The sequence below is a fragment of the Erinaceus europaeus genome, chromosome 2 (genome assembly GCF_950295315.1).
Source record: "Erinaceus europaeus chromosome 2, mEriEur2.1, whole genome shotgun sequence".
Lineage (NCBI taxonomy): Eukaryota > Metazoa > Chordata > Mammalia > Eulipotyphla > Erinaceidae > Erinaceus > Erinaceus europaeus.
Window position 1 is genome coordinate 146,999,709 of NC_080163.1, and position 27,180 is coordinate 147,026,888.

Consider the following 27,180-nt stretch of genomic DNA (forward strand, 5'->3'; position numbering starts at 1 on the left):
TGTGTTCTGTTGTTGCTATGACCAATGATTGGTCACAGGCGTGGTAACTTAAAGTAACACTGGGACTAGGAAATTGCTCATCTACTAAAGCATGTAATTTCTTGTTCATAACACCCTGAGTTTAAACCCTTCCACCACATGGGAACACTGTAAGACACCAGTAAAATGCTATGGATTAGTGGAATGTTGCTGTGGTGTCTCTCCTTTTTTCTTCCCTTTCTAAAATGAATGAAAATATTAACCTAGGGAGACCACTCAGTGGTGGGTATTAATGTATATGTAAGAATATGTGTTAATTTCCTGGAACCATATGAAAGGTTTTTTTTTTTTTTAATAATATGAACGTATTTGCTTATAATTCTGTAAGCTGGAAGTGGAACAAGGCTTTCATTGTTCTAAGATAAAGGTGTTAAAATGTGTTTCCTTATCCAGGATCAAATTTGCTTCTTCTTTTTTGTCATCTTTTGGAGGCTACCCTTACTTCTTGACTAGTGCTCCCTCTTCTTACTCGAAACCACAAGGCTACTCTCTGGTCATTGTTTTGCAATTAAATCTTCTGAACATAGAAAAAAAAATTAAGAATTAATGCAATTGTTATTCATCTGTGTAATCCAGAATATTTTACATGTACTAGAATCTTAAATTAATCACACCTGCAAAGTTCCTCTTGACAAGTAAGGCAGTATATTTAAATTTTCTAGGAATTAAGGTGTGTATATCTTTGGAGGCTGTGAATATATCAGCCATAACTAGAATGAGAACCTGTCAGCAGCATCCCTGGAAGGTATAGTTTCCATTTTGCATAAGTAAGGTAACCATAGACAAGTAGCTGGCATGGGCCAGAATAAAATACTACTGACTTAAGGTTGACTTAAACAGCAGAAATATATTCATCACAGTTCTGCAAACTTGAAGTCCAAGATGAGTTGAGCTTGATTTCTTTTTAGGCCTCTCTCCATAACCTCTAGAGGGTCACTTTTTCAACATGTCTTCACATGATCTTTGTCCTATGTATGCATCTCATTAGTATGTTGGTGCCTCTTTGCATATACAAACTTGTTTTTCTTGTAAAGACTATAGTCATATTGGATTTGTGGTTCTTCAGAAGGATTTCCATTTAACTTAATCATTTTTTAAAATTTTTTTATTTAAGAAAGGATTAGTGAACAAAAACATAAGGTAGGAGGGGTACAACTCCACACAATTCCCACCACCCAATCCCCATAACCCACCCCCTCCCATGGTAGCTTTCCCATTCTCTAGCCCTCTGGGAGCATGGACCCAGGGTCATTGTGGGTTGCAGAAGATGGGAGGTCTGGCTTCTGTAATTGCTTCCCCACTGAACATGGGCGTTGACTGGTCAGTCCATACTCCCAGTCTGCCTCTCTCTTTCCCTAGTAGGGTGTGTCTCTGGGGAAGCTGAGCTCCAGGACACATTGGTGGGGTCTTCAATCCAGGGAAGCCTAGCCAGCATCCTGATGGCATCTGGAACCTGGTGATTGAAAAGAGAGTTAATATATGAAGCCAAACAATTTGTTGAGCAATCATGGATCCCAAGCTTGGAATAGTGGAGAGGAAGTGTTGGGGGGGGGTACTCACTGCAAACTCTAGTGTACTTCTGCTTTCAGGTATATATTTTGCAGTAGTTTATGGATACGTGTGCACATAAGCTCTCTCTCACAGAAACTGGTGTATATCTAGATTATGGGACTTTGTTAGAAAGTGAACTACCTGAGATGAAATTAGAGTGTACTATAAAAGGAAAGGTCTCACCCGAGTAATGAAGTTGAAGGGTTGTCATTCCACACGTGAAGTCTCTGAATACAGTCTGAGGTGAAGCATGTTGAGGTGGCAATCGTTGCTTTGGTTAGGTTGTGATCGGCGGATGCAATATTATTTGGTTTGGATTGGGAGATGCATACGGGAAAGTGGGCCCTATCCAAGGCTTCCAGGACTGGGGGAAGTAGGGGCTCTATAGTGAAGATGTGAGGTTCCTGCTGTCTTAGGGTTCAAAAAGACAATCGATAGTTAATATTATCATCACATTATTTGTTAATTGGGTTAACTTTGAAAAGTCCCTTTGTTATGGTTTGCTGTACAGTACCCAGTATCTTGTATATAGCTGTGCTATTGGATGCTTCTAATCTACTTGGTCTAGGCTTTTGAGAGAGTCCGCATATCAAATACATAGCCTATATATTAAAAAGATTCAGTTTGTCTTTTGAGAAACTTTGAGACATACAATTGATTTCCCCCTCTCATATTAATTAACTACTGATTTATATGTCTACATTTTGCTAGGAGTGTACATAAACACCATTCCCACCACCAAAGGACTGTGACCCATCCCTCCCGCCCACTCCCACCCCCCACTGGCCCAGGAAGCTACATGTCTACCCCTCACCACTGGGTTTTTACTTTGGTGCCCTACTTACAATTTGATCAGGTCCTGCTTTTAGTTTCCCTTTCAGATCTTCTTAGTCAGCTTCTGTTGATGAGTGGGATCATCCCATACTCATCTTTATCTTTCTGACTTAGTTCACTTAACATAATTCCTTCTAGCTCTGTCCAAGATGGGTCAAAGAAGGTGGGTTCATTGTTCTTGATAGCTGCATAGTATTCCATTGTGTATATATACCACAGCTTTCTCAGCCACTCATCTGTTGTTGGGCACCTGGGTTGCTTCCAGGTTTTAGCTATTATGAATTGTGCTGCTATGAACATAGGAGTACACACCTCTTTTTGGTTGGGTGTTATGGAGTCCTTGGGGTATAACCCCAGGAGAGGAATTACTGGGTCATATGGAAGGTTCATGTCTAGCCTTCTGAGAGTTTTCCAGACTGCTCTCCACAGAGGCTGGACCAATTTACATTCCCACCAGCAATGTAAAAGGGTTCCTCTGTCCCCACATCCTCTCCAGCATTTGTTGCTGCTGTCCTTTTTGATGTATGCCATTCTTACAGGAGTGAGGTGGTATCTTAGTGTTGTCTTAATTTGAATTTCTCTGACAATCAGTGACCTAGAGCAGTTTTTCATATGTTTGTTAGCCTTTTGGATCTCCTCTGTGGTGAATGTTTTGTTCATTTCCTCTGCCCATTTTTGGATGGGGTCATTTTCTTTTTTGGTGCTAAGTTTGCTGAGCTCTTTATATATTTTGGTGATTAGTTTCTTGTCTGATGTCTGGCATGTGAAGATCTTCACCCATTCTGTGAGGGGCCTCTCTGTTTGTTTAATAGTTTCTTTGGATGTGCAGAAGCTTTTCAATTTGATGTAGTCCCATTGGTTTGTTTCTGCTTTAGTCTTCCTTGCAATTGGGTTTGATTTATCAAAGATGTCCTTTAGGTGTATGTGGGAAAGTGTTTTACCAATGTTTTCCTCTAAGTATTTGATTGTTTCTGGTCTGACATCTAGGTCTTTGATCCATTTGGAGTTGATTTTTGTTTCTGGTGAGATAAAGTGGTTCAATTTCATTCTTCTGCATGTTTCAACCCAGTTTTCCCAGCACCATTTATTGAAGAGAGCCTCCTTTTTCCATTTAATCCTTTGGGCCCCCTTATCAAAGATTAGATGCCCATAGGTGTTGGGATTTACTTCTGGGCTTTCAATTCTGTTCCACTGGTCTGTGTGCCTATTTTTGTTCCAGTACCATGCTGTTTTGATGATGATAGCTTTATAATATTGTTTAAGGTCTGGGAGTGTGATGCCTCCATTTCTGTTTCTTTTCCTTAAGATGGTTTTGGCAATTCTAGGTGTTTTCAGGTTCCAGATAAATGATTGTAGTGTTTGTTTTATTCTCTTAAAGAAGCTTGGTGGAACTTTGATGGGTATTGCATTAAATTTGTATATGGCTCTGGGGAGAATATTCATTTTGATGATATTTATTCTTCCAATCCATGAGCATGGGATATCTTTCCATTTCTTGGTATCAGTTTCTATCTCCTTGAGTAGCGACTCATAGTTTTCAGTATACAAGTCTTTCACTTCTTTGGTCAACTTTATTCCTAGGTATTTGATTGATTTTGCTGAAACAGTAAATGGGAGTGATTTCTGGATGTCTTCTTCTTCAGATTTAGTGTTTGCATAAAGAAATGCCACTGATTTTTGTACATTTATTTTGTAGCCTGATACCTTGCTATATTGCCTAATAACTTCCAGTAATTTTCTACTGGATTCTTTAGGTCTTTCTATGTATACTATCATATCATCTGCAAATAGTGAGAGCTTGACTTCTTCCCTTCCAATCTGTATCCCTTTGATTTCTTTCTCTTGCCTGATTGCTATGGCAACTTAATCATTTTTGTGGCTTCTTCCCTACTGCCATCACTTTCTGAGACACAGGAGTTTAGAGGTTTAATATATGATTTTAGAACATTTACTATAATGATGAACAGTGCCATATCACAAAACACATAGGGGAGAAGTGGACATTAAAATCACATATTAATGAGAGAGAGAAAGAGAGGGAGAGAGAACACAAACGGGGAGAGAGAGAGAATGGAGAGAGAACCAGAGCATCACTCTGGCACACATAATGCCAAGACTGATCTGTGTAGACCTTATGTTTTTAAGCCTGATGCTTCAGATACGATACTCCTTCCCAAGCCACTAGTATGTGATATTCAAGAAAAACCACCTCATTTTATAACAGAGGACTTAAAAGAAAATCTTTTAATTTTGTCTAGAAATGAAGCAAACTACCATACTTATTTTCATAAAATATTGTTAATGTTAACACAAGAGATTTCTAGATTTTTCAAATAGATTCTGTAGATCTATCTATAGTGTTTTATAGAAGCAAGAGGAAAAATAGGAAAGCTATCAGGGGAGGGGATGAGATACGGAGTTCTGATGGTGGCAACTGTGTGGAGTTGTACTGCTCTTATCCTATGGTTTTGTCAATGTTTCTTGTTTAAATAAATATTCAGTACGCGCACACACACAGAAAAACACAAAGGACTAAGACCTGTCCATATTTTGCTGATCCTATTATTGTTAAAGCAAGGAAAATTAAGTATGGAATTTAATTGATGTTTCTAAGATTGTAGCTTGCATTCTTAATTCAAACTAGGTTTAATTCATACTATCTGTATTCTCATTTATCTGAAATGCTGGATATTTGTGAATTTTGATTTGCATTCCTTTCACCTATACTTCATGCACCTATATGTTCTCTAGTAAAACTATTTAATCATCATAATCTCCTATAAATACACTTATTTATCCAACTATTAACTCATTCAACTACTTGTTGAATAATCTTGGCTGAAAATTGAAAGCATGATTTTGTGAAATTTTAGCACTATTCATGAGCATCTGTATTCTTAGAAAACTTTTTTTTTTTAATAGTGGTGCTGGGGATTGAAACTGGGAATTTGAAGCCTCAGGCAAGAGTCTCTTGTATAACCATTAGACCTTCAGCCTTGTTCTCTTCCAAAACTGAGTTAATTTGATATGACTGGAGACTGCCCTGTAGAGTAGCAATCCTAGGGACTGCCCCACTCTCTGAAGGGAGGCTGGGTCATCCTGCTGTGCCACTCAAGGAAGACTGGTCCTGAAATGAGTGAAACCTAGAATGTTCCTAGCTGTGGTCATGGGCCGTGTGCTCAGACTGACAGGATTAGGAGGTTACACAGGCTCGTGTGCTAAATGTGCATATATATGGGTGCTGGATGAGATCAATGGAGAAAATGTATTTATAGACTTTCTTCAAAAGCTATTCTCTTCTTTAATCCAGCTTTTTAGCCATATTCTCAACTCTGAGTACATCTTCCTGCTTGTCAGCTATCAAGGTCAAACAAAAGTCATTAAAGTCATGGGAATCTTAGACATACCTAAAAGGGAGTGGTAGTTTAGCGCACCTACATGGTGCGAACCGCCCTAAGGATCCCCTTAGAGCCCCTGGCTCCCCACCTGCAGGGGAGTCGCTTCACAGGTGGTGAAGCAAGTCTGCAGGTGTCTATCTTTCTCTCCCCCTCTCTCTCCATTTCTCTGTCCCATCTAACAATTTACGAAATCAATAACAAGAATAATAGCTACAACAATAAAAAAATAAGGGCAACAAAATAGAAAATAAATAATTAAATATTAAAAAATAATAAAAAAGAACATACCTAAAATAGACTTCCTAGCTTCTTTCCACCCTAAAATCCCTATTCTCATCTGCAGTATTTCTACTTCCTGGTTCCTGTTTATTGTTCAATTTCATTGTTTTGACTTGCTTTGTATCTTATTGCCTTCCAGTCACTGAATTCCAGATGCTCCTATGATTCTATCCTTACTTCCCTGGGCACACAACCTCACCAATGTCTTGGAAACTCTCCTCTCCAGTACCCTACCACACTAAAGAAAGATAGAAATAGGGTGGGAGTATGGATTGACCTGCCAACACCCATGTCCAGAGGAGAAGCAATTATAGAAGCCAGAACTCTAACCTTCTGCACTACCAGCACCCCCCAGCCTCCCCCCCAAAAATGCTGATCCACACCACCAGAGGGGGAGCAATGCTAGGGAAAGATGACCAGAGGATTCTGAAGTCTAATCCATCAAGACCCCCAGACCCAGACAGATAAGAGGAAAAAGGGAGGGACATTCAGAAGTATCAATAGTTGTAGCTGTGACTTAGAAAGGAAGGGAAGGGGAGTCGGGCGGCAGCGCAGCAGGTTAAACGCAGGTGGCTCAAAGCAAAAGGACCGGCATAAGGATCCTGGTTCGAACCTCCGGATCCCCACCTATGGGGGAGTCACTTCACAAGCGGTGAAGCAGGTCTGCAGGTGTCTATCTTTCTCTCTCTCTGTTTTCCCTTCCTCTCTCCATTTCTCTCTGTCCTATCCAACAATGACGACATCAACAACAATAATAACTAAAACAACAAGGGCAACAAAAAGAAAATAAATATTAAAAAAAAAGAAAAAAAACAAGGGCAACAAAAAGGGAAAAATAAATAAATAAATAAATAAATAGAAAAAATTACAAAAAAAAAGAAAGGGAAGATAGGACCGTAGAAAAAAAGGGAAAATATATATAAATATAGATAGTTACAGAAATAATAGTCAACCTATATCTGTGACCTTGGAAGAACTACTGAAGATTCCAGTGGAGGGAATGGGGACACAGAACTCTGGTATTCAGAAAGGTGTGGAATTATATCCCTGTGTCTCATAATTCTGTTAATCAATATTAAGTCACTAATAAAAAAATAAGACTCTAGGAGTTGGAACAGGTGACACAGCTAAGGTCAGCTAAGATTTTGATTATGAAAAGAAAAAAAGATATTTTGATAATGTTAACCTGAATACTATGGTACAAACTAAATAGCAAGTTATATGTTTCATTTTTGCCATCAACTGTAATGCACTTCCAAGTTCATGGTTCAGTTATGCACATTCCTTTACAAATATAGAATTTTTTTTCATTTGGTGATCCAGGGTGTTTTATCCCACTGTGCTTTTGTCAGTTATTTGAATAAAAAGATACATCCTGTTTAGCAAGTAATTGTGATTATCCCATCAGAAATCTGTCTCATATTCTAAAGGTATTAGTCTGATTAATCAAGTTCTTTTGAAACATAAAGACCATTGACACAAATTTCCCCTTACCCACATTGCAACTGAACACATCATTGTGAATTGAACTTTGTAAAATATTCTGAATATTTGTTTTGAAAATTCTGTTTAAAATCTGTATTTTTTTATTTTCTAATAATCTCAGTGGGAATTCATCCCCCCTCATTTTATTCACCTTTCCAAATCTCTCCATCCCACTACTTTCTGTGTTGGGATAGATTAGAAATAAGATCCACCCCCCCCCCCGAAACTATGTAAAGATTGATTCCTTGGTTGAAAATTAAATGTGAAACAAAATCCCTTAATTAAAATGTATTATAATTTTTAGTTGAACTTCCAAGGATTGGCTCTGCATTAGTGTAAAATAGAAAGAAAATAGTGCTCAGAGAGAAAGTACTTTGCTACATTTCCCAAAACTAGTATGTTAGTGAAAAAAAATCTGTGGTCCTCCCACTTATTAGTACATCCATCTGTTCATTCATCCATTGATTCATAATATATAGTATGCTGTAACTTAATGTAAAGATGGCTGTAAATTTTATTAGGTTTTAATCTGAAATGTCTTTTATCCAAGAATTCTTCAGTAAACCTATCTAATTCTTCTCCTTTAATTTTCTTATCAATTTGACAGTCTATCATCCTTCTGTTTCTTGATCTCCTCTCCTAAATCTCTTTTTAGTAAGTAGTCCACTATTTTTCCCCCACAGTCTTTATAACATAAGCACAGACCATTGACCCAGTGAATACTGAACATACTGTATCCCCCCTACCTCTAAGCTTACTTTTACTGAGGAATGAGAAACAAAAATGATTCACACTTACCATGTTATCATTTATTTAGACCTTAATATTAAGCTGAAAAAAGTAATAAAAACACCTGATATGCTTGCTATCAGTAGTTATATAATAGATGAATTAGTACAAAATATGTATAAAAGCATAAGCCTATGTTTTACCCTTAACATAAAATTCAAAAAGTGATGTATGTTTTAGTACAAAGCAAAGCTGTTGATTGGATTTTGACCTAGAATATGTTATTACATATACTTGTCTTGGAAAGCAGTTCCACATTTGGCAAAGTCTATTATTATAAATCCAAAATCAATGTCCATAAGACTGTCTTATAGACTGGTGAAATAGGTCACTTGGATAGTGTGCTGCTTTGCGATGTGGGCAGCCCAGGCTCAAACCAGGTCCCCACCACAATGAAGGAAGTTTTGGTGCTGTGATCTCTATCTCTAGCTAAAAAAAGAAAACATAAATAAAAGCAGTCGATATGCATTTTTTATTGGGAATAATTAGGTTCTAAAGCTGTCATGCCTTTATCTGTGACCTGTTGTGATATTTTATTCATTACAAAACCCTAAACAGTAGTATTATTAAAGCATTTTACAGGGGCTGAGTGATGGTTGGTACGTCTGTTAGAGCCACCTACAGGAGGGAAACTTCACGAGCAGTGAGACATTGCTGCAGATGCCTCTCTTCCTATTTCCCTTTCCCTCTCAATTTCTCTCTGTCTCTGTTTAAAATAAATAATTTAAAAAACAAATATTCTAAAAAAAACCACATTTTACCAATAAGAAAACTGTATTTAGGGAGGTTAATTATGTCCCTTGCTATCTTAATTTTTTTCTATTAATCTCTTTGTCTCTTTCTCCCTTCTTTCTCCATTTTGTCTCCATCACTTTTCCTTTCCTTTTCTTTCTTTTCCTTTTCTCTTCTTACCTTTTCTTTTATTTCCTTTTATTTTTCTCTCTTCCTCTCTTCCTCCTCTTTCCTTCTTTCTTTATTCCTTTTTCTTCAGTGATACCCTAAGACTCCAGTCCGTACCTTTGTGATGAATCCATTACTCCTAGCTATCATTTTATTTTATTTTATTTTACTTCTCCTCTTCCTCCTCCTTGTTATCTCCATCCTCTTTTTGGGTTTCAGAGACAGAAATGAGGGATGGGTGGGAAAAAGGGACACCTGCAGTAGGGCTCCACTGATTGTGAATTCTGTCTCCCACCCCCCAGAGGTGGGAATTGGGGACTGAAGTCCAGACCCTTGCACAAGGTAACATGTGTACCCTATTTGGTGTGCCACCCCACCCAGCCACTCTTATCTCTGTTTCTTTCTTTTTTCTTTTTTAATTTTTTATTTAAGAAAGGATTAGTGAACAAAAGCATAAGGTAGGAGGGGTACAACTCCACACAATTCCCACCACCAATCCCCATAACCCACCCTCTCCCATGATAGCCTTCCCATTCTCTAGCCCTCTGGGAGCATGGACCCAGGGTCGTTGAGGGTTGCAGAAGGTAGAGGGTCTGGCTTCTGTAATTGCTTCCCCGCTGAACATGGGCGTTGACTGGTCGGTCCTTACTCCCAGTCTGCCTCTCTCTTTCCCTAGTAAGGTGTGTCTCTGGGGAAGCTGAGCTCCAGGACACATTGGTGGGGTCTTCAATCCAGGGAAGCCTAGCCAGCATCCTGGTGGCATCTGGAACCTGGTGATTGAAAAGAGAGTTAACATACAAAGCCAAACAATTTGTTGAGCAATCATGGATCCCAAGTTTGGTTATCTCTGTTTCTTATCCAACTCTTATTTTAGTCCCATAATATGAACTACTACTTCATAAATACTGGTTGCCTTAGAAAAACATTGATTTCCAGCCCATATTATTTAATGTATTAATAAGATCATCATCAGGAAACATAAGAAAAAAATGTATGCAATTGAAAGAGTCTAGTCCCCATTTTACTTTTTAAAAATTATTAATGATTTGTAAAATTATAAAATAATCAGTTGGGGTATAATTCCATATCATTTTCACCACCAGCGTTCTGTGTCCCCGTTCTCCTACAGGAAATCTTTAATAGTTCTCACAAGATCACAGATATGGGTTGACTATATCATCTGTCTATCTATCTACCTTATCTATATATCTCTATATAGTTGCATCTGCAACTTGGTGCTGAAAGGCAGTAAAATATAAAGCAGGACAAAATGTTTAATATAAATAGAAACCAAAGAGTAGGAATAGAGAGAATGAGAATAGGGTCCTGGGGTAAAAAGCCTATTTTAAGTATGTTCCTAGATGGCCCAGGACTTCAGTAATCCTTGCATGAGCTTGATAGCTAAATTGGAAGTAGATCAGAAATACTGTCTAGGAGGATGATTCCAGAGTAGAGAATAGAACTTGAAAGCCAGATTAAGGCAGCGAGAGGCTCCCAAACTTAAAAAAAAAGCATATAAATGCAATTAACTGTTTAGCACGTTGATTTAACCCAGGGCCCAGGTATATTCATATTTAGCTCTGGAGCCAGTATAACCTCTGGGTTCTTTTTTTTTTAAATTTTGTCTTTTCTTTTTTTTAAATATTTATTTATTCCCTTTTGTTGCCCTTGTTGTTTTACTGTTGTAGTTATTATTGATGTTGTTGTTGGATACAACAGAGAGAAATGGAGAGAGGAGGGGAAGACAGAGAGGGGGATAGAAAGATAGATACCTGCAGACCTGCTTCACTGCTTGTGAAGTGACTTCCCTGCAGTTGGGGAGCTGGGGGCTTGAACCTGGATCCTTATGCCAGTCCTTGCTTTGTGCCACCTGCGCTTAACTTGCTGCGCTACCGCCTGACTCTCTAACCTCTGGGTTCTTATAAGTCCTAGCTTGCAGTCCATAGTCACAGCTGAGAACATTCAAGGCTGCATTCATTTCAAGACTAGACTTCCTCAAGTGGCAGAGCATGTTAACCCAGCCTCCCTTTAGGGTGGTGCAGTTCTTGCCATTGCTAGTTTATAGTGAGAGTAAGTTCCTAGAGAGGTCCACGAAAGGGCTTAAGATGACATTTCTGATGGAAGTGATCAGTGATGGTAAAGAGTGAGATCCATTAGAGGGCTAGGCCCATAGTATCTATGGGGCAGTCCAACGATGCCCTGACAGACCCCAGGTGAGTCCTTGAGGAGTAGTGCCTATTTTCCTTATGATTTTTCAAAATAAGATATTGGAATATCTACCTCAGTAATTCAAGAGAAGTGAATAATATCTGATAATATGGAATGTAAATTTCTTTGGAACATTATAATTTAGACCATTTATGCATTTATTCTATTGCATCATTAATAATAAGAATAAATCTGCATCACTTGGGTCTTTATATAAAATATATTTTGTTTATACTGATAATGTAAATGTTTCAAATTCTAGTTATCATCCATATTTTACCTTTAAAAATAGACTTGTTCATATTCTTTCCTGGAGTTTGGCTAAGAGATGGATATAGATTTGCTGTGGGGCTGACAAATCATGTTTCTCAACATGAAAGTTGTGGTCCAGACTGAAGATAGTAGCACATTTGCCAAGGTCATGAGCATTGGTTTGGAAAGTCTCACAGGAAACAGTCTGCCATCCTTTTCCTGTCAATATACCCCTTTGAATTCCTGGTAGTTGAGAATCTTGCCATCTATTTCTGTGTCTGTTTTATTTCAGAATTTTGTAGGATCCATTGGCTCAAAAAATTTGTGTATGCTATATGGTTTCACACTGACTTCTCAATGTACATATATAATCTTTGTTGCCATTCAGAGATAAATTGAGAAGTTTCTCCATGTCCTTTCCTTATATATGGAAGCAAGAGCTCCCTAGCCTACTGGTTATGCTTTTCTGGATTGGCTCTATAGAATTATGCTAAAATGTATGTGCTCTACTATTTGATATTTACAGAGGAACATATGTTTCTGCCATTTGTCAATTGTTTGAACTTGAGAGAGCCAATATATTTATTGAACCTGAGTTCCTTATGTATGTCAAATTTTCACAAGGAGTTTAACATTAAGTTTGTGTAGACTAGAACATTTAAAAGGACTTTAGTGACTACTTAATATATGCCTAATATGGTGCTTGTTAGAGATAATATTAAATAATGTACACAAGTAATTCATTTTACTAATCATTTAAAAGAGTATAAAAAGCAGTACATTACACTTTCTGACTTTCTTTTCAAGTTTCTGAAACTCAGAACAGCAGTTCACTCGGTCTTGCTTCTGATTCTCTCTTTCTCTGGTCTTAAGTCCCCACGGCCAGTTCAATCTGTTAAATACTCACTCTAGTATCTGACACATAATACAAAAAGCACATATCTGAGATATCAAAATACTACACATTTGCCTGCTGTAAAATTTTAGAAAGCAGATTCCACCCCCAAATTGTAAAATAGAGATCATGTTCAGTGTGGAATGTTGTGTTCTGTTCTTTCAGTGGAGAATTGTGTCTTTGGCCTTTCACCTAATAAAATAAATTTAAGTATAACTTGGTCTATGTAGGAATTACATTAAGCTCTTTATTTTGGAATCTATACTAAATTCTTTTTTTTTTTTTTTACAGTTTTCTTCCTTCTGTTTTGATTAGATTTAAAATTTTTTATTTATAAAAAGGAAACATTAAAAAAGGAAACATTGACTAAATTTTTATTCTGCTGTGATCTCTGCACCAGTCTTTAAAATGTTTGTTCAGCTTTAGATTAATAGTCCACTATCTGATAAAATGATAGTATAGCTTGACAGCATGTAGCTCAAGTGTTCCTGTGTGAGTCCTGGAACTCCCATCTCCCCAGTGCCTTACCTCACTAGGGAAAGATAGAAACAGGCTGGGGTTATGGATTGACCTGTCAATGCCCATGTCCAGAGGAGAAGCCACTGTAGAAGCCAGACCTTCTACCTTCTGCACCCCATAGGAGATCTTTGGTCCATACTCCCAGAGGGATAAAGAATATGGAAACTAGCAATGGAGGGGAGGGGATGTGGAATTCTGGTGCTGAGAATTGTATGGAATTGTATTGCTCTTATCCCACAATCTTGTCAATCATTAGTAAATCACTAATAAAAGTTATATATATATGGGGAGTCGGGCTGTAGCGCAGCGGGTTAAGCGCAGGTGGCGCAAAGCACAAGGACCGGCATAAAGATCCCGGTTCGAACCCCGGCTCCCCACCTGCAGGGGAGTCGCTTCACAGGCGGTGAAGCAGGTCTGCAGGTGTCTATCTTTCTCTCCTCCTCTCTGTCTTCCCCTCCTCTCTCCATTTCTCTCTGTCCTATCCAACAACGACAACAACAATAATAACTACAACAATAAAACAACAAGGGCAACAAAAGGGAATAAATAAATAAAATAAATATTTTTTTTAAAAGTTATATATATGTAAAATAGTCCTATGTGAGAAGGTAGAAAAATAGTTTGTATTTTTCCCCAATAGCCACAAGAGGGATGTGGGTGATGGTGAAGACTGTTATGAATGAGGGCTCTTATTCTTAGAATGATGATGTCTGAACATGAGGTAATTGCTATCTCCCATCTATTATTCATCCATTGCCCATCCATTTATCCATTTGTCTACTCATCTTTCCATCACCCCTTCCATCTACTATGTCTTAGTTATTTTGAGTGCTGAAGTTGAAGATATATTTTGGGGAAGTGCATTAGCTTTGTATTTAGATTAGATAAGATTTTAGATCAGTAGACTTAACATTTCTAATTCTCTTTTCCCTCTTAGAATCATTGTTTTGAAATTAGTCTTTCCTTTTTTTTTGTATTCACCTTATTTCCCAAATATGTTTTTTTTCAGATTCTAATAATATGACAGACACATTACTAGGCAGTGGAATACAGTAGAGTGTGCATATGCAAATGCTTCTTCCCATGACTTTTACAGTATAAACTAGATTTTAATTGGAGAATATTATGCAAATATGTGGAAGATGGCAGGGGTATAATTATACTGATACTTCCAACTCAGTTCAATTACATAGCAGTACTATTATGATCCTTGAAAACAAGTCCTGATCTGTAAGACTGGATTCACTCCTTGCACATTTGACTCTGCTTCTCCAACTAGGTTACAGGCAATGAGAGGGATTGGAGATGCAGTGGGCTGTAGATGTGATAGATCACCATCCCTACCAAGGCACCTTTATGAATTAGTGACTCAGACTCAGCGTTCTCTCTGACCTTCTCTTTCCCTCTTCTTCCACGATATTTGCTTTGAGGCATACACCAACCACTATGAATGATGTTACTAAAAGAAAACTGTTATGTCATACTCCTTTCTGAAACGGCTTATGATCTCTCCTTGCTGTTTATAGTAGAATCCCAAGTCTTTATTATGGCTTCAAAACTCTTAATAATCTGCCCCCTGTCTTGCTTTGAATTCATATGTCTTGGTGCCTTCTTTCTTACCTGTATTTTTCATATATTGAATCATATTTATTTTAACATAGGTTTCTCTTCTTTGTCTCTGCATCTTAACCTAGGCTCTTATTATGTATGCTTGACACTCATTTTCTTCTGTTTACTACCTGAAGTTTTAATCTACTTCTTTGAGATGCTTTTCTTTTTGTTCCTTCCATATTCTTCTTTCTGAGTTCAGTGAAGTTTCTTTAAGTTCTGCTAACCTTATGTCTTCCCATACAGTAACCTGTAGAGCATGCATTCGAGCCCAGGAAATTTATGCAATAATTTATACTGTTAAGATTGAATAATTGCTGACAGTGTATAGAAAAAAATTGAAAATCTCTGACTCTCATTTGTTGACACTGGGAAGTGAAGAAATTGGTACTAGTATTAGATTTATACATCCAAAATTTTTACTAGATTGTAAGTATTCAATACATTCATAGTAATTGTAACAATAACAACTATGATTCCTATAAAAGCTTATTTTATTTGTGTTTATCTTTCATTAATCAATGGGTGTTAAAGGGCAGAAATCATATCTGTTGGATATAAGGAAGCTCTGTGCATGTTTAATAAATTAATGGATATAGCCTTTTGCTTGTATCCTAACCAGGCTAAAGAGTCAACACCCCAGGCCAGTTTACATGTGATCCTTATCCTGTTGTAATTAGCAGAAGCAGGCCCTGGGGAGATGGTCCTCATATTTCCAGATGATGCACAATGTGTGAACACTTTGTACATGTGGGATGTTTTTGACACCATATTCTACAGAGAGAGTCCTTGTATTGTTCATTCATTACCAATGAATAAATTGATAGGAACTGTCTTATTGCATGGAAGTAAGCTGGTGATGACAGACTTAAGTAAAGGCTGGCAAAAAAAACAAGTTTGTTACTAAGTATCCTAGGCTTTTTAAGTAATTGCTTCATGTAAATCCCTATTCTTAAATACCCATAAATTTGTGTGTGTATATTACGCACACACACACACACACACACACACACACACACACACACACACACACACACAATCAAATTGGTGAGCTGAACAAACCATGTGCAAGAGTGTATTTTGAAGTATGTTATTTGAATAAGATGAAATTAATGAGTAAGCAAACATAATATTCTGTTTCAAGCAAACATAGATTTTACTGAGATTTGTTAAAAGTGAATTTCTAGGGGGTTGGGCGGTGGCGCAGTGGGTTAAGCATGTGGCGCAAAGCGCAAGGACCAGCATAAGGATCCCGGTTCGAGCCGCAAGGACCAGCATAAGGATCCCGGTTCGAGCCCCTGGCTCCCCACCTGCAGGGGAGTCATTTCACAGGCGGTGAAGCAGGTCTGCAGGTGTCTATCTTTCTCTCCCCCTCTCTGTCTCCCCCTCCTCTCTCCATTTCTCTCTGTCCTATCCAACAACGAACAACATCAACAATGGCAATAATAATAACCACAACGAGGCTACAACAACAAGGGCAACAAAAGGGGGAAGAAAAGGCCCTCAGGAGCGGTGGATTCATGGTGCAGGCACTGAGCCCAGCAATAACCCTGGAGGGAAAAAAAGAAAAAAAAAGAATTTCTAGGAGGAAAGAATGGTGTTTAGAAAGTGTTGTGGCAGGTCAGCAAAATAGCTCACTTGAATAATATGCTGCTTTGTCACATGCTTTTCCTAGCTTCAAGCCTGGCTCCCACCACCTTGAAGAAGGCTTCAGTGATGTGATCTGTTTCAGTCTCTCATTCTCTTGCTCTCTCACTATGGTACTCTCTGTCTCTATCCAAACAAAGAAATAAACAAAACAAAAAAAAAAAGTGTTGTATGTGAACTGGGAGGTAACTTACTGGATAGATCATTGAACTTGAAAACATTTGGTTCTATGTTTGATTTTTGGCATTACATGTACTAGTGATGCTCTGATTCTTATATTCTCCATCTCTCTCTCTCTCTCTGTCTGTCTCCAACAAAACAAAAAAGTGTTACATTTACCAAAGGTGTTTTCTACAACCCCCCCCCCCAATTTTTCTACACCCCCCTTCCCTTTTTAGGATGGAGGAATTTACTTTTACCTAGGTTGCAACTAAAGTTCTCTTGATGTGTTCAGAGAGTTATATGTTTGAAATTTCAAGTTTTTCTAAACATAAGAATCCGTCAAAACCCATCTTAAGTGACTAGGGGTTGACATACCCAATAAGGCACAGATTACTAAACATAAGTGCCTGAGTTCAAGCCCCCAGTTCCTACATGCAGTGAGGGAAGCTTTTTGAGTAATGGAGTAGTGCGGCACCTATCTGGCTTTCTTTCAGCCTCTCTTTCCCTCTCTCTCTCTCTCCCCTTCTCTCTGTCTCACCTTTTATTATAGGAAAAATGAAATAAATGGCCACTGGGACCCATGGAGGCATCCAGCAGGCACAAAGTCCCATCAGTTATCCTGGTGGCAAATAATAAAATAAAATTAATTTAATTTAATTAAGATTATTACACATTTTACTAATCAGAGGATATTAATAAACATAAGAAAAGTACAACACAATTTAAAATAACTTATTTTTTAGTATCAGAAATATTGAAAATATATGAATAAGAGTGACACTTGCCAGTATAGCCTGTGTCTCAAGAATGCCTTGTCTGTGAATGGAAACCTTCAGGAATGATATATTATTCAATTTTTTAAAAATAAAAATGCTAATATAAATGTTAAAATGTAAATAAATTAAAATTATTATAAATTAGGATTAATATCACATTAATGAATTATAACCCCACACTCATTAAGATAAAGTAGCATTTCAGTATTTTCTCTTGCTAATACATTTAATACAATAAATGAAAGGGATATATTTTTAGAATTCAATAATATTTGATATAATTTTATGCTTTAATTTTTTATACTATTCAAAAGCAAAGTAGATTTAGAACATGTGGAATCTTTGTTGCTATTTTGTGTCTTTTGAAATGATCTTTTCATTTATTGAATCTCTAAATACAATTAAAATTGGCAAAGAAAGTGTTTGAGTCTATTCTGAATAAAAGTAATTCCAAGAAAGCATGGTATCTTTTGAGTTTCTAGGAGATTCTTTCCACAAGATATATATATATATTTTTAAAGTACAAGTAATTAAAATCTAGTGATGCAATAACTGGTACTATATTGACAATTAAGTAACTGAGTTAAACTGAAAATATGTACGTTTAAGTAGTATTTTACAATTGAAATTCAATGAACTTTTATGCACTCTCAAATATATTTTTATTTTTATGTTTAACATGAATAAATATAATATAAAGTACCAATAAAAGTGCAAAAATATAAAACCATGGATCACGGGCGGGGGTAGATAGCATATGGTTATGCAAAAAGACACTTATGCCTGAGGCTCCAAGGTCCCAGGTTCATAAGCCAGAGTTGATCAGTGCTATGGTAAAAAACAAAAAACTAGAACAAAACAAACAAACCACCTATAGGTCAATAGGATATACACCAGCTTTCTGATATCATGATTTCATGGTAATTTCTGTGGAAGCTGACCACTGGAGGAGGAACCAAAGGGATATTTAGAACATTTTATCCGTAACTTTTTTTTTTAATCAGAGTGCTGCTAAACTCTGGGTTAGGTGGTGCGAGAAGTTGAACCAGGGGCTTTGGAGCTTCAGGCATGAAAGTCTCTTTGCATAATAACCCTTATGCTGTCTCTCCTACCCTATAATATTTTATTTAAAAAATCCTCAAAGTAAAACATTGCTATTTGTTAAGAAAAAAAAGGGGGGGGCACTGTGTATTAGAGCATCATTCTCTTGGAACTAGACTGAACTTTTTAGAACTAGAGATTCTGGGTTTTTCCCTATCACTACCAAAATGTTCCAGGCAAATTAAGCATTCAGTAAGTTGTTGTTGCTGTTGTAGTCATGAACTGAAATGGACCAGAGTCCTGCTACATTGTTTCCATTTTTGAAGTGATCCTTTTTTCTGGAAACATAATCATAAATTCTAGCTGGCCTCATTGTTCTTTGCAAAACAGGAATACTTATTTTATTTGATTTCTGGATAGACACGGAGAGTAATTGAAAGGGAAGGGTGGGTAGAGAGGGAAAGAGACAGAGAACTTTACCACTAACAAAACTTACTGCCTGCAGGTGGGGACCAGGGCAAGCAGGGTCCTTGCACCCTATAATATGTGTTTTTATCCAGGTGTGCCACTGCCTGGCCCTGAGAATACTTTTTTTTTTTTTTCAGACTAGAGAGCTCAGATGATAGGTGAATCAAAGAAATAAAAAAAGGCACATACAAGCATCCAATCTTAGGTTATTAAAAATAATTTTGCCCTATAATCTATCCCAGCAAATCTAAGGACTCAGTAAAGGAATGGGGTGGGAAGTGTGAGTGGCAGGTGCTGGAGCTCTGTCTCCCTATGGTGTAATGGAATGTCAGTTTAATGGAGGGTAAGATGTACTGACATATATCTTACAGAAATGTGGACATGTATCCTTGTAACAACAGCAATCAAGTAAAGCAACATTTCCTCTATGGGATACTGAAGATGGAGGAAAAAAGTTAAAAGGCAGCACAACTTTAGGATTTGAGGGACTTTGCCACAAGAAAAGGAGTCACTACAGATTTGTACATTAAAATATGCATAGCTAATTTACTAATGTCACATTAGAACCTAGCATTCTCTTATTTCCTCCATGTTTTATCATATTAGTGCTGGATACCTCAAGTGACCCTACAGTTGATCAGGAATTGATGACTCAGTGAATAGTCGTGTTTTGCATTTACTTAGATCCAGGATTCTCTAAGAACTACAGAACTGTCATAACAACAGCAACTCTATAAATTTGCCATTCCTTCAATAAAGTGATACTGAAGTTGAAAAATTGAAAGATCTTAGTTTCATTATGGGTTTACTGTATTTAATTTCATTGAATGAGAGCCTTGGAGAAGGCTATATGTTTGTGAAACTTGACTTTTCCTTTGTTTCATATGACATATTCTAGCTCATTGACATTGGGAAAAAGAGAAAAGATCATATGTAAACCTATTAATGGTGGAAAAGAGTAATAGCTCTAGATAAATGTATTAATAAATAGTAAGCATCCATATATGTTTATATTTTCCCCTTTAACTTTTAATTATTATAACTGCATGTTAATATATATATAGAACAAGTTATTTTTAAATGTTCTAATTTATGTATATGAATTTAATCATATTTTGATAGTCAAGCATGAATTTGCACAGAATTTTTGCACACATACTGTTGGCTGGAATTACAATGAATGTAAAAAGAGCCAATTGGTTATTCTTAGGAGGTTATTAAAACATAACTTTGCAAATTAACCCACCTCTAACCAATATCATTTTTCATTTTAGCTACACACAGACCTGGATCCTGGGAGCAAAAAAATCAAGTATATCTTATCTGGTGATGGAGCTGGGACAATCTTTCAAATAAATGACATAACAGGAGATATCCATGCTATAAAAAGACTTGACCGAGAAGAAAAGGCTGAGTACACCCTAACAGCTCAGGCAGTGGACTGGGAGACAAATAAGCCTCTTGAGCCTCCTTCTGAATTTATTATTAAAGTTCAAGATATCAATGACAATGCACCAGAGTTTCTTAATGGACCCTATCATGCCACTGTGCCAGAGATGTCCATTTTGGGTATGTATGCTTTTAGCTTAACAGAACTATTAAAGAGATTTTAAAATAGCTTTTGACATCAGGGATAGTGTGTTGCTGAATATAAGACATTTATTACAGTCTTATCTCTAATTTGCATTTCGAAATCCTCCTTTTTGGCCTAAGTTCCACAGCTCAATAGTTTTACTACCTTAGTAATAGGAACTGACGAAGCAATTTTATTAAAACATCTCTCCTTGCAAGACAGTACTCCAATAGGCTGAATTTATATTCCTCTCATATACTTGTAGTTCTAGCATTGTTACTGAGGTGGATTTATCAAGATTTGTTCCAAAATGCCAGACTAATCCTATTGATATTTGCTTGATGTTTAATTATTTGTTTGTGTATGTTTACATGCAAATGCAGTGCACAAGGAATGTAAAATTCTCTAGGTCTGTAGTCAGCCAGCTACTGGATTAAGCTGGTGGGTTCAGTCTAGAATGGACTAAGAAATCAGTTACCAAAGGTATGTCTCTATTTTGAGAATCATTTCTTTTAAAAAATAGTTTATTTTATTTTAATGAGAGAGATACAGAGAGAAAGACCAGAGCACTACTCTGCTCTGCTTTCTGGTGGTACTGGTGTCTGAACCTGGGACCTTGGATCCTCAGGAGTGAGAGTCTTTTTGCATAACCATTATGTGTCTCCTCAGCCACTGGGCACCATTTCTTAACTAAGTTGTTTGGTTAAGAAGCACTGCTGTTAACAATGACATCCACCACTGGTTCTTTGCCTTTGAAGTATCCATTACACTTCAGAAAGTAATATATATTTAAAAGCAAGTCTACTCCCCCACCCCCCCCCCCCCCCCCGCATCTGTTTTCCCTTTATGGGGATCTGCATATCTGCTTCCAGGTCTTTCCTTTGATGCAGAAAACCCTTGATGCAGATTTTGTAATACGAGAGGAAGGATTTTAAAGCTATTCCTTATCAACAATTGTAGTATGAAAAGTTCAAAATTTAAAGAATAAGATCATGCAAGTGACTCTTTGTATGCAATACATACCCATTTTCTTAAAATTGCACTTGAGAAAGCCTATAAAGAGTACATACTTTGCAACAAAAACAAACAGTGTTGTACAGAGCCAAATTAAAAAAAAAATGTAGGTGGAGATTCTGAGAACAAAATTAGATAAGTAACCTGACTTCATTTGCTCTTTCTTACCAACAATATAACTTTGGCAGACATATAGTAAATTGTAGCTGCAATTTGAATTGATTTCAGATCTTCAAATCTTCTCCAGGTATTTCTTCTGCTAAAACCTCCCTTCCTCCCTCCCTTTCTTTTTTATTCAGTAAATTCGTTTAAGGAAGAGAGTATCCTAATTCACTTTTTTCACCTGGAGTAGAGTAAGAAAGTTTTACGTTAATTATTTTATTGACAAATGATTGCTCTATAAGACTGTTGTCACAGGAATACAATTTCAAATACCAAAATAGGTATCAGCATACTTTAACCACATCAAATCTTCCTATCTTCCCACCACAGGGCTCTATTCTCTTTTCAATCCTCTTCTGTCCTCCTCATTTTGAATCCTTGAATATACTGAAATAGGACACAGGTTACTGATATTTTATCTTTTTGAAAAAATATTTCTTATTTATCCCCTTTTGTCCCCTTGTTTTATTGTTGTTGTTATTGCTGCTGTTGTTGTTGGATAGGACAGAGAGAAATGAAGAGAGGAGGGCAAGACAGAGAGGAGGAGAGAAAGCAGATCTGCTTCACCTCTTGTGAAGCAACTCCCTTGCATGTGGGGACCCATGGGCTCGAACCGGGATCCTTACACCAGTCTATGTGTTTTGCACCACTTGCGCTTAACCCGTTGCACTACTAGATGACTCCCTGCTATTTTATCTACCTATAAGTGAGATAATCTAGAATTTGACCCTTTTTTTGGGATTATTTTATTAGTGTGAATCCATTCAGTTCCTTCTGTGACAGCAAAAGAGAAGATCTTATCTCTTATCTTTATAAGATGGTTTTAAAGAACTAAAGAACTCTTGGTATCGACAATATATACAGGAGACAATCATAATTGCCAATAAATGATATCAAGGGAACTGTTACTTTGCGTTATTGTTATGATCTCTACATCTTAATGGCCAAGTCTATATATGTTTATTGTAAATGTGTCAGAGCTTCCATTTACACATATCTGAGTCATGTGCTGATAAATTTGTCAAGAAACTTATTCAAGGTCAATTTCAGCAAAGGGTAGGGTTTTAATGGTATTAACCACATAATACAGTGTATTCCATAGATATAGATATATATGCATTTTCTATATAGTTTTTCTTCATAAAAGTATAGAATAAAACTATCTAGATCCACATTATTTAAAGAAAATGTTTAGTCTGTGGCATCTCTTCCAAAATCACAAGGAAATGTAGTTAAAAGTAATTTTTTTGAAGTTGTATAGATGAAATTTTTGAATCTTGGTCCCATCCCTTATTGCTTGGTTATTTATAAGGTCAGTGAGGTTAAATTATTGTTTGTTTTCTTTGCCAGCAATGAAAAAGATAACAGTTTCCATCTTGCTTTTATTGTGTATGAATTTTATGATAAAAGAAGAGGTGAAGGTATGTTATAAAGAAAATATGTGTTCAATAATTGGTGGCAGTTTTGGTTTAAAATATTTTATTTATCTATTTCTTACTTTACTTTTGGATCTTTCCTATGTATTGATTTTCTGCATTGGATGCCTGGTGTTTGTCTGACTTTAGTCTCTCTGGCTAAAGGAAACAGAGACAGTTGCACTGTTTTATTGTCTAGTGTGAATTATCCCCTTCATTTCTGGTGAAGGTGACTATCAGGATGAAGGTCAGCTACTATTTCCTTTCTCACCCCATTACCACAGTTCTCTCTCAGCCTGGATCTTCCCTCTCCTCCTGCTTCTGTTCATTTTTCTTCTTTTGCTACTGCAGAAATGCCAGCACTTGCACCTGTACGCCCTGAGGAATGCCAGCAAGGACAGGAAGATTTCATTGTGCAGAAAGTGAAAAATAGAATTCTAATTGAGAAATTTACCAATATTAAATTGAAATGAATGTGATGTTCAAGAACTGTCTGCCAGTTGACAAGCTGTCAAGACAAAGCACACATATATATCTGCCCAAATGGCAGCCAAATTATTTTAGAAATATCTTATTTGGAAGTGGGAGCCACAGCTCTTTTATATTATACTGTGAATTTCAGAACTTGATGAAAATTCACTTTTATAGCAATAGCACATGAAGAATAGCACACAAACTTGTCTGATTTTAACTGTGGATCCCAAACTAGTATTGTTGAAGACAAATTTTCAATAAAAATGTGTTGACATTGATTGAATTCCAGATACTTACATTAAAAAAAAACTTTAAGATTGGTTTATAGCATTATATAGATTAGATATAAGGCATCATTTTGAGACATCTCTACGTGATGAATTGTGATTGTCACGTAACCATTTATTTTCATCATCCATCATGCAGTTGATCCCTTAAATTGTCTTTTTTTTTTTCAAATGTAGATTTAGGGCATTATGCATGCATAGTACCACCACCCCTGTGCCAAATTTATTATTTCTTCCTTTAGAGTGAAGAGGAGAGGAAGAGAGAGAAAGCAACAGTATAACATCTGTTCTCCATTCATGGAACATTTCCTTTTGCCATAGTACTCCCTGGTGGTGCCAGGGCTTGAATCTCATACATGGTAAAATATATGCCATCTCAGGTGATCTGTCTCCAGACCTCTTAAACAGGTGTTTTTAGTCTTACTGTACACTGGCATAAGACATATTTATCATTGATTATATGTTTGCCCCTGAGTTCAGGTTAAAATAAATTTATTTGACTTGAAAATATAATCTCAGATTATTAGGCTGCAAATTTGCATTGGTTTTATATAAGCAACGTTATTCATCTAAGACTCAGTTTCTCTATCTGTATAGTATTCAAAACAGTCTTTGCCCCCCCCCCAAACACACACAAACACACACACACACACACACACACACACACACACACACCAAACCTATAGAAAAAACAGTTTTTGCCTACAAAGTTATACTTGGGAGCAGTGAGGTAACTCACCTGAGAAGGTGCTAGCTTTGCTATGTATGACCCAGGTTTGAGCTCTTAGATCCCACTGCACTGAGGAAACCTTTGATGTTGTTGTATCTTCCTTCTCTTCCTCTATCTCTCTGATGCATTTTACTTGTCTGAAAAAGTTGACCCCAAGCTTTGAAGCCCTGACAGTGACACCCCCAAAAAGTTATGCTAGGAAAAATTCAGTACAATGATTAAAGTATCTAGCTTAATAATTTCCACTATTCATTGTGATTCCCATTGGCATGAATCGATAGATTGCTTATATAATATGCATGCATTGGCCAGTGAATAATTGTTCAAGATGCTTAACTAGGTTTCACAAATTTAGAAATTAGAAAATGAGTCTCATTTTATTCAAAAGACCATACTATTTAAGGTGAAATAAAGACAAGAATGTCAAGGAGTACTTAAGCTGCCAAACAGTATTGCATCCTTAGGTACACAGCTCTAAAGAACATAATTCTGGAGGTTTTCTTTGTGTTACAGGGTTCTTGTATGAGTGGTCAATATATATTGAAGAGTTGTCACATGCTGGAAGCTGTTAAATATTTTTATACCCACAACAATCCTGCAACATTGGTACTGATATTAGCTTTCCTACTTCTCATTATTTTTAATCAGAAAAGTGAAGAAGTAATAGCTAATCCAAAACCAGATATTAAGTGAAGTAGTTGGATTTAAATTCAGACATCTGGTGGCTCTGCCTCCCCTGGCGTTAACCAGTATGCCATACTAATGGTTGATACAATCTCTAGAGAACTGTGTTCATATGAGCAATAGAACTTTGGTGCATATTTATAATAGTTAATGTTTTTCCAAGGTGGAATAGCTGTTGAGGTCAATATACTTTGCAAGTTAAAGAAATTGAAGAACTGATGTGACAGTCAGATAAGAAGAAATTTGAGTGAACTATTATTATACAGTTTTCAAGAAAGGACTATAATAAACACTTTAAACTATAGCGATATGCCATGTAGAATTCAGATGACAATAAATTAATTAAAGGTCATTTGGTGAATCACTGGAGTAAAGTGCTGTTCATATAAGCAAGATAAAGACTAAAGAGAGTCCTTGGGGTTGATGGTAAATTTTCTGGTGGGGAATGCAAAGGATAATGCACTCTCCACCAAAAAAAAACAAAACAATAATTGAAATGTCAGAAGACAGTCAAGAGATGACATATTAAAATGTGTTGAGAAATTGTGCAGATGCAGTCACATCTGCCATGTTGTCCCCTCAGGCTATTGCTAGTTCCCCTGAGAGTTAGGACATTCTTGGAGCACCTGTTCTGCCATGTTGTGCCCTTAGGGCATTGTTGATTCCCTGAGATAGTTGAAGTGCTATGGTTACTCCTCCCCCTTCCCATTCTCATGAGAGTTATTATCCTACCCTGGAGTGCTATGGTTACTTCTCCTCCTTCCCATTCTCTCTAGAGCTACTCCCATAAAAGCCCTTCTTCTCCCGTACCTCTCTCTCTTGCCAGCCCTTCACTTCGGTGGTTAGACGCAGGGAAGGTTGCTGCATGAGACAGCCATTTTTGCTACCTCCACATGGCCCAAACTGCTTCTCTCCCACCCAACTCTGAAGTGCCAGCACAAATAAAGATTTGTGTTCCCTCTTCGCTCCGGATCTCCTGTCTCTCTTCTCCACGGCACAGCTCGACAAAAATGTATTTATAAAGACAGACCTCATTGTTTACAAAAGCTTGCTTGAAGGAGGGTATTCTAGTTAATACAGAACCATGCAACCTTCCTTGACTAGCAGCTCAGCCAAAAGAAAAAAAATAATTTCTCCTCTTTTTTTGTCTAAAAATGTGACTGATTAGTCTCCTATCTTCTTTCGACATTAATGGCTGACTTTTCTTTGCGAATGTATTTTTTAAGTTTTTTATTTATTTATTAATGAGAAAGATAGGAGAGAGAGAGAGAAAGAAAGAGAAAGAACCAGACATCACTCTGGTACATGTGCTGCCGGGGATTGAACTCAGGACCTCATGCTTGAGAGTCTAGTGCCTTAGCCACTGTGCCACCTCCCGGACCACGTAAATGTATTTTTTTTTAAGGTAAACATCCTTAAATCCTCTTTTGGGGGACTGATCAGTTTGAAATGCATTCTACTACTTTTTGTGTATTTCATTATGTTTAATTAGAAGAAGATAAGTAGTGTTATGGGAATTGTGTGGAATTGTACCCCTCTTATTCTATGGTTTTGTTAATGTCTCCTCTCTTAAATAAAGAAGAAGGTAAGTATTAGGGAAAAGTTGGAAATGTAGTATTTTATTTTTATTTTCTAAACTTTTAAAAATATTTATTTATTCCCATTTGTTGCCCTTGTTGTTTTATTGTTGTAGTTATTATTGTTGTTGTTATTGATGTTATTGTTGTTGGATAGGACAGAGAGAAATGGAGAGAGGAGGGGAAGACAGAGACTCCCCGGCAAGTGGGGAGCTAAGGCTTGAACCGGGATCCTTACACAGGTCTTTGTGCTTTGTACCATCTGCGCTTAACCTGCTGAGCTACTGCCCAACTCCCAAAGTGTAGCATTTTAAAAGAAAGATTTATTAACAAAAGTGAGAGGAATGGAACCAGAGCATCACTATTGTACTTGCAGTGCTGTTGGTCGAATTCAGGATCACAGCCAGGTATGA

At 37.0% G+C, this 27,180-nt stretch overlaps 1 protein-coding gene across 4 annotated transcripts in view; it reads left to right on the forward strand.

Moving 5' to 3' along the window:
• Window positions 1-27,180, forward strand: part of CDH8 (cadherin 8) — a 487,537-nt gene that overhangs the window by 144,844 nt on the left and 315,513 nt on the right. For all 4 annotated transcript variants that reach the window (XM_007528643.3, XM_060185427.1, XM_060185429.1 and 1 more), the window contains exon 3: window positions 20,126-20,420. In XM_007528643.3, coding sequence (XP_007528705.1) covers window positions 20,126-20,420 — 295 coding nt within the window. The remainder of the gene's footprint in view (window positions 1-20,125; window positions 20,421-27,180) is intronic.